This window comes from Polyodon spathula, chromosome 14 (assembly GCF_017654505.1).
Source record: "Polyodon spathula isolate WHYD16114869_AA chromosome 14, ASM1765450v1, whole genome shotgun sequence".
In the NCBI taxonomy this organism is placed as follows: Eukaryota; Metazoa; Chordata; class Actinopteri; order Acipenseriformes; family Polyodontidae; genus Polyodon; species Polyodon spathula.
The window spans coordinates 1,278,703-1,287,405 of NC_054547.1; the positions used below are offsets into that span (position 1 = coordinate 1,278,703).

The 8,703-nt window shown below is 39.8% G+C and overlaps 1 protein-coding gene across 1 annotated transcript; it reads right to left on the reverse strand.

Annotated features, from left to right (window-relative positions):
• Positions 1-843: 843 nt before the first annotated feature.
• LOC121326525 (protein mago nashi homolog) lies at positions 844-3,074 on the reverse strand. The gene is made up of 5 exons (XM_041269855.1): positions 2,877-3,074; positions 2,183-2,241; positions 1,751-1,861; positions 1,194-1,276; positions 844-1,083 (listed from the first exon to the last, which is right to left on the reverse strand). Exons 1-5 carry the CDS (start codon positions 2,962-2,964, stop codon positions 984-986), a joined length of 441 nt encoding a protein of 146 aa, XP_041125789.1. The 5' UTR covers positions 2,965-3,074; the 3' UTR covers positions 844-983.
• Between the last annotated feature and the right edge of the window lie 5,629 nt (positions 3,075-8,703).

Here is an 8,703-nt window from a genome sequence, read left to right on the forward strand (position 1 = left end):
CAAAAACATTTCGTCAATGACCGATGTCACTTTTCAAAAATAAATGTGCTATAATAGTGATAAGTTTCTTTGCACTTTAATCAGCTGAAATGTGCAGGTGCAATCATATTTCAGTGTTATGTACACTTGTCCAGAGGGCTTCCCATGCAGCATGATATGCTTTGGTAGTTGCAGTTGTATAAAATACAATACATAGGCTACTACATGATCAGATTCATACAGGGGGAATCTCTATTAATTCTGACCCGGTCATAGACAAGCCTGGGGTTAGGGAAACACTAAGGATCTCTGAAGAGCTGTGGGACTGGGCATTGCATTTGGTAGGTGATACTTTGTATAATCAAATGGTAACCATGGTTAAAACCACAATTACGACGTGCACCCTCAAATAAAATCACATTCTACTAGAGTAATGTAAACCTAACCGTGAGCGTAACTAGCATCCCAAACAATACACTGACTGACCAGCTGTTCTCCAGCAGCAATGCCATCTCAGCCCCTTTTATAAACATGTAAATAAATACAAATACAGGTCCAAAGGCAGTAGTCCCCCTAAGGCATTTGGCTAGCTTTTTTTATTTTTATTTTTTTAATAGTAGTCTTCGCAGTATTTGCCTGTATCCAGGTCATTTGTTCTTAATTTAGCTTTTTGAAACAGTTGAATTGTTCAACAAACAATTTCTGAAATGTAACTGGAGGCAAGACTTCTGAAGATTTTGTGCAAGTGCTGTCAAAAAGTTTCAGAATCTTGTTATCTGTCAGGACGCAGCTGTTAGGGAAAACTGTTTTTACTGTAAATCACGATCAATACTCATGAAAATAGAAGGCACATGCTAAAACAACTGAAGAAAAACAAGATCACTTTATTTAAATTTTAAAAAAAGACAAGTTTGCCCAAAAGCAATATACAAATGTTCCAAAAGAAGCAGACAAAAAAAAAAAAAAAAAAAAAAAAAAAAAAAAAAGAGTTCCATTCCCCTTCCTTAAATAGGCTTGATCTTGAAGTGTAAACCGATGAGACTGAAGACGAGACATTTCAGATCTTGAACCAGGTAGTAAAATACTCGGAGGCCTTCAGGGTCTCTGAAACAAGAACAAAGTATCCATTGAAGCGAGTGGCAAACCAAGAGTACATGCTTACATCGTTTTAATTCTTCTACTGGTACACATGCCTTCTAAAACCTTGTACTTACTTGGACTGATTGACGTCAATCAGAGATCCAATTTTGGAGGTTGTGAATGAAATGTGTTCATCTCCTATCACAATCTCCAGCTCCTGCAACAGAATTGCATACATTTAGAAACTAAACAGATACAGGACTCAATGGAAATGTACTGGTGTCTGACTGGTAATGTTACAAGTTCAAGATCAGCCAAGACACAAGAAACATCAGCTCTATTCCAATGCCAGTGCACATCTACAGACTGATTGGGCTTCAGGGAAACCAAAAGTTACCAAACAAAATATGCAATTACAGTAATACCAGAAGTGAGATCCACTGTACTAAACCATAATCCAAGGCTCTTGTCTGCTTAAATAAAGCTAGCAAATAGTACTGTGTTAAATAGAAGGAAAAAAGAAAAAAAACTTTAGGTCAAGTCTCACTTGTGTTGCAACTTCTGATTTTCAGAAGAGACCGGACTGATGTGAAGTACTACTAGTAAAATTGCAGGGAAGGGTTAGGGATGGCTGATGAGAACAGGATATTACAGACCAGGTCCATACAGGCTAGACAAAGAGCACACGAACCTGCCGACCAACTCGATCAGGAGGCGGCCACAAAGCATCATCTTCCTTTGTGATTTCACTGTCGTCGATTATCCTCTTCAGCTCCTCCATCACGCTCTTGTGTACATAGGCCTGAGGAAATAAACAGGTTATTAGGCATCATTCTTCACAACAACAAGGGCACTAACCCCTCAATATTACCACTCTGGAAAACTTGTGTTTGAGAAATAATTCATCTGGAAAGAATTTGGTAGGGCTTCGATAAATGATCAATTTACACAAGTGTGGAATACAGAGCCTGCTCTTATTTTAGGGTTAGAGTTTGGTTAAATTATACACGAGCTACCTAAATGTACTGGTTTCATATCATTTACACTTTAATTGTAGAAAAAGGTAAACTTTAGCCATTCAATGGTTTAATTCCACAGAAAATGAATGGAGACCAATACTTACTTCTTTTCTGATCATGACATCATTTTTGTAATTACTGTTATTGGCATACCTCAATTTTCCTGTTAAAAGAAAATGGACAATGGTTAGGAAATCATAAACCAGTGTGTATGTAAACAGTCAATTAGAATTAAATAAACATGTACAAGTTAAAATGTATATTATTGTGTCAGATTTAATAGTTGATATCTACCTATCTATATAATGAGGCATCAATAAAAGCTGGTTACTTTTTTGTTCATCACAATTTTAAGCGCAGGAACACAAACGCTGAAGAGACTCCAGTAGGAAGTACTAACTTTTCTAATGCAAGGGTTTTTTTTTTTTTTTTTTTGCACAAAACATTCCTCGCCAAGGCGAATGTAAAGCTGAAATATCATTTACTGAACCCCCGTTCTCTGCTGCTGCATCAGCCCGGCACCTAAACTGCGCTCTCGGCTACTCTCTTGTGTCTCGCACTCAAACACACGAGGTTTCCCTTTCCCGCACAGGCCTAATCAAACAAGCTACCCCGGAGATTATACACGCCAAAAAGACCAAACAAATCCTCCGTGATTTCCCTCCTGCCGGCCACACCAGTTACTTAGCTAAACGAGGTCGTGGCTTACAGAGAACCACAGGCCCAGTCGCACCCCCCGATTTTCCTTTACACCCCCGCCGAACTCTGCGATCATTATTCCCGAATCCCATTGCCCACCGTCGGGTCGGAACTCAAACTCCAAGAACTCATGGCCGAATTTGCCCTTGTGTCCAACGTAGTATCGCAGGTAGAAGTCGCTCGACATGCTCCCAGGCTGCTGTTTCTCCGAGTCTCTCTCTCTCTTTCTTTCTTTTTGAGTCTCTCTCTCTCTGCCGCTTTCTTCCACAGCAAGCCTCCTGAACGCAACGCGACCTGAGGGCGTCACCAATACAAACCGGTCGCAGGGAAAGCACGTATCGCTTGACCCACTTGGGAGGAGCCTCGCACGATACATATGATTTCAGATGGTCAGAGGGGTTCATTAAGAGTGTTTAAGGACTGTCTTAAACAATATTATGGCAAGGAATTGTTGTTTGAAAACCCATTTTATTTAATTAAATCGGTTTGCAGTTAATGGAACTTATTTTCATTTGTTTTAAATAATTTTGCACAGTACCTTGATACTGCTTTTTACATCCTTGTTTATTCAGATACATGCATTTAAAAACGAATTTAAACACATTTCTTGAAAAAACCCATATTTAATTTTTTGTATGAATAGGGCCCATAACAACACAGGGCGCAGTTCTTCATTTGTTTTCTTTATTACTGTATATAGTGAAGCACAGAAAAACATATGTAGAGGTTTGGTAAAGTATAGTAAATGCATGGGGAACTGCAATATGAACGTGTAAAGGATATTATGTTATGTTGTGAATCAAAATGAATAGGCATTTTGTTCATGGCTTGCTTTCGTTCTAGCAGCAACACTATCTCTTACCATTAGATGTCAGCATTAGCTTGGAGTTGCCAGCAATGCTGCTCCCCATCAGAATGGCTCCTAACAATACAAACGGGTAACCAAACAATTCTACTCAATCTCAGCTGATATGAATCCCCAGCATTTCAATTACAATGTTTCATCTAGGAAGCAATTGACAGCAGCAACACCAAGATCTTCAAAACACTAGTCTGTTCCAAGAAACATCACTGGGTGTGAATGAGGAGCAGTCTCCCTGTTATTTCAGCCGGCTTTAATCTAAATTCTTTAAAATGTGTTTATTTATTTCTTTAACGGACGTGGAAAAAAAAACAAAAAACCAATGAATATACCATTAAAATCTAAAAAGAGAACAAGTTTGTGAATCCCGACACAAGCACTCTTTATTTTTCTTTGCAAAGAGTTTTAAGAAACACATCTATCAGCCAAAATTCTGGCAAAAGTGGGTTTCGATTGAACCAGCAAAGAGAATCAACATTCTGCTGGAAGATTTGGGAACCCGACGAGAAAACCAGGAACAGCATTCTGAATTTCTTCATTTTTAAACGGATATATTTTGTATCAGGCTGCTGTACTTGATGATGGTTCTGATCCAGTGGCTTTGTACAAAGTGCAATGGAAGCACAAGAGCTAAACACAAGCATAGTGGAGATGCCAAGGTCAGAGCAACCAAATGAATTAGATTTGAGACACTCAACTAAAATACATTGCCGTGTCTTTTAGGAGTGAGACTGCTATAATCGATGCATGAGAAGTTCTCAAAATAAGTGAGTTTCACTCCAAATATGGGAGACTCGAGATTTCAGGAGTATTGATATGGCTGTGTGCGAAGCTCCGAGCTCCCGAGAGCAGCTTCTCCACATTGCTCAGTAAAATAAAAGCAAAAGCAAATAAAAAAGCAGAGAAGGCAGGTGTAGTTGCAGAGTAACCCAAACCCTGGGCACTTCTCAATGAGACATGCAACGGAGCCCATGCCAGCCCACTGGCTCATTTACAGAGAGGAAGAAAAAACACTTTTTCACAAATGCAGTTCTAAAAGCTTGATGTATGGTGTAGACAGACTCTCAGGTCAGTAGCACTCTCTGGTTTCATTTCTGTCTGTCTTGGTTATTAATGAAGCACTGCCCCCACCATTTCTGTGGATTCTTCATTGAGAAATCCTGAAGTGTCAGGTTCAATTACATCTAACCAGGGGGAGTGTGCACGCTGTGAAAGGGAGCCACTGTGTGGATTTTATTTATTGCAGGTAACCTCTAGAGTAGGCATGCTTCTCACCAAAGGAGGCCCCGTCTGTCTCCCTTCAGCTCTTTAAGCAGTGAAGACATGTATGCAAGATAATCAGGGTCACACAATGTTAGTGTACATTACAGCCAAGCACAACTCAGGTCTACTGCCTGATGATAATCGTCTGTGTCATTACTTACAGAAAGGGCAAAAAGCCTAACACATTGGATTTTAGGACGGATGCAATCAAAAACACAGCACATGTGCTGTTAGTATGGAGACATTGAGAGATGCAGCTAATACACCATCCTGCCATGAGTATTCAGACAGATGGGATAGATTTCTGCAATGCCATCTTAGGCTGGAAGTTTGACGACACCGTGCATTTTTTTAACCCGTCCTCAAGTACTCTCAACAGTCCAGTTTTTTGTTTTGATCAGGCACTTCATGTGCATTGTAAACAAGCTGCACACAGCACTGGGTTGTTATACTGAGTGGATATACAGTGATTGCTCTAGAGTCAATGCTCATCATCATACTGGAGTGCAAATTCAATAAAATCAACAGAAGCGGCTGAAACAAAGAACAGTATCTTTGGCATGCTTAAGAAAACCTCTGGATATAGAAGATGCACACAATTTACCGACATGCAGAGGGATAAAAATCTCCCATTATTATCTTTAACTATATGGGACAGTCTAATTTTGAGAATTAATACAAAGCACCATTGCAGTTAACAAAGCCAAGCAATGGTGTGGCATGTTTTCTCAATGGAGGCACACAGACGGTCCAGTCCAGTCTCTCACTGCGTTCTCACCATTCTGAGGACACAGGATAAGATGTTGGAACCCAGGGCCTGGAAGCAATCTTAGTGCGGAGGTACGATCACAGGAGACACATCATTGCAGCCGCCAGCCGAGAGGGCTGCCAGATCCATCTCCATGCCTTTCCAGTTGCACGGCAGATAACTAAGTTTGGATGTAACTGAAAAAGTGCCCCTTCATTGCTCTGACTTTGTTTAATCTGGTATGATAATGTTAGGAAACAGCAAGTGGAGAACTGCTTCCCTCACATGGAGTATAGCTACAACACTGGCGAGGGTGAGAGTGGGGGAGTGTGGGTCAATGTTTGTGACTGTTTAATTTTGGCCAACCGTGTCCATTTTCTTTATAATGCATCACATGTGGTTGAAAAGATTGTTCAAGTGACCCCAGTGTAAGTATGAGGGGAGTGCGGGTCTACCATTGAGTGCAAGAACAAGCCTGTGAGTAAGAATCTGTAAATAGGCAAGAAAATCATGCAAGCAAGTGATCAAGCAAAATGAAATGCAACCAGGATGCTTATCAATGTTTATTATCTGCATGGCAATCCCATTAGTAAACCTGGGGCACAGCATCTGAGATCAATTTAAATAAGATTACAGAGATAAAAACCATGTAACATACATCGGCATCAATCAAAGGTCTATTTAGAAAACGCTGTTTCTGCCGTTCCTGCCTTTGTATTTAATCAACAGAGACACCAGTGGAATTCCCAGCAAGTTGATGAAATGACAAACATGCCATGAAGATGCAGTGTACGAAAAACAAGCACAAGAGTTTGATAGCTGGCTAATAGACATTGCAGTGACTGCTAGAGCAAGGAGAATATTGCGCAGATTGGAAAGCATGAAAAAATGAAAATCAAGAGCTTGGGTGTTTGATAAGGGGGACCGACTCAGTTAACCCCTGCACGTTTATTTTACTTGGTTACCTTGACAACGATGGACTGTTTTGGAGGGAAACTCGCTGTTCAGAATCCTTTCCTAAGCCAAGCTGGTAAGTAATCAATAACTGCAGCAGCTTTCATTCGCATACAATCCAATCCAAAGGACGTTTTAGATAAGCGCTCAGCATGTGCACTGGAATTGATTCGTGATAGACCTGTGAACAATGGTTTGCTGCTATATTAAACCTTTGAAACTTTTGAAATGACATATTTGTTTACTTTTTCAATGTAGTGCTTTCATTTTTTTCTTCTATTTCCATATCTGAATATTTTTGTATTTTTTGCTTTATTGCACTTTCTACATGACCCCTTAGTAAAAGCAAAGTAAAGCATTGAAAAGCATTGTAAAGACCAGCGAGGCATGGTAAAGTGTATTAATAAACATGGCAAACCAGGGTAAAGCACAGTAAATACATAGTGTAACCATGGGAAAAGCATGGGAAAACTGCACCAATATCATGATCAACTTTTATAAGGGATATCCTGTGTAAACTTTTATAAAGTCTTCTTCTTCTTCTTCTTCTTCTTCTTCTTCTTCTTCTTCTTCTTCTTCTTCTTCTTCTTCTTCATGATTTCCCTGTATGTACCTCCTGGCTCACAGCAGTGGTGTGCTTGCTCTCAGTGTTTAAACAGAAGGCTGCTGCAGACTCCAGTGCTGTCACTGTACTGTATTATCTTTAACAAGCTCCAAACTCCTCATAAAAACAGTATTGTTTTTAAAAGATCACGTTACTTTTTCATTACTTCCAAAGCTGAATTATAGAAACAATCAAAACAATCCTAATTCAACTGATATAAAACATTGATATAAAAATGCAAACAGAACTTCAAAAAGCCTGTGATGAAGATGATGTGGCGTGACAGACTAATTGCGAATGACATCATGGCTGAAAGAGTAATGTCGGCATGGCAACACTGGTAAACTTGATTTTCACACAGGCTAATCAAAACACACCGTTCCATCTGCTTACTTACTGTCAAAAAATAATTCAGACACCTTATTTTATCAGGATGGTTTGTATGTATGTGTGAATGCATAGAAGACACATGCATTTCTAATACAGAACACGTATAGAATATATATTCTGTATAGAAATGTATTTATTGAAGTAGATTTCTAATACATTAAGAACATGTATCTCTTTATTTTACATTGAAAAAATATGTCTATTGAATATTGTATAAGCAGTTGAACAGACATTGAAAACATATATATTTCACAAGTTTGAAATAAGCTATGCACATTTATTTATTCAACGTCATCGTGATGAAATAAATGGGAAAGGAAAGACAGGCCTGCATTGTATTTATAGCCTTTGTGATGTGCCTGCAAAACTCAGCCTAGTAAAATGATGATGGTGTTTAATTTGTGTTGTAAGCCAGGAAAAGTGAAACATTAATCTAATTAAAAAAAATGCCCATTTCCATGACATTTACCATTTTTATAATGTAATGTAATCCTAGCGATTCCAATGGGCCGTGGACTCTGGAGAATGAAACCAGCTTTGGATTCCCTTGGAAACACTACACCACACCTTAATGAGCTATAGCATTACTGGAACCCCTCGAGTGTGACTGACCTTGACTCAACCCCTTCCACAGGGCACAGTTGAGAGTGTCTCCACCATTCATCTGTGGGTGGTTCAGTGAGTTACAGGCTTCATGTGTTTGTATTATGAACCCCCTGGATAGGTACCCAGTACAGATGATAGCGACTGAGGATCGCACCCCGGTCTTCAGCCCCCAGTGCACTGAATGAGCCAGGCTGTATTGCTGGGCAGGCAGTCACTTTATATCATATCCTGCCTGCACTTCTGTCACCCTGCTATCAGATATGCTATTAAATTGAGGGAACACGACAACACTTTGTGTTGGTACTTGGTTTCAGGAGACTAATCAGGCCACTGCATGGCTCACCAGGTGAGACATGGGGTTTGATACAGCAAAGCTGCCTCAAACTAGGTCTCCCAGTCTCCTGGGACTAGGTTTCAAGGCACTGTTCCTGAGAAAGTGGCTTTGTGTCCCCTTAGAAGCATGGTAATCAACCACAGCCAAGCATAAAAGCAAGGCACC

Coding starts and splice junctions, on each gene's coding strand:
- LOC121326525 (XM_041269855.1), bottom strand. CDS start 2,964: ATGTCGAGCGACTTCTACCTGCGATACTACGTTGGACACAAGGGCAAA. Junction 1,862..2,182: donor ATGTCATGATCAGAAAAGAA/GTAAGTATTGGT, acceptor TTATTTCCTCAG/GCCTATGTACACAAGAGCGT. Junction 1,277..1,750: donor CTGATCGAGTTGGTCGGCAG/GTTCGTGTGCTC, acceptor ATTCTGTTGCAG/GAGCTGGAGATTGTGATAGG.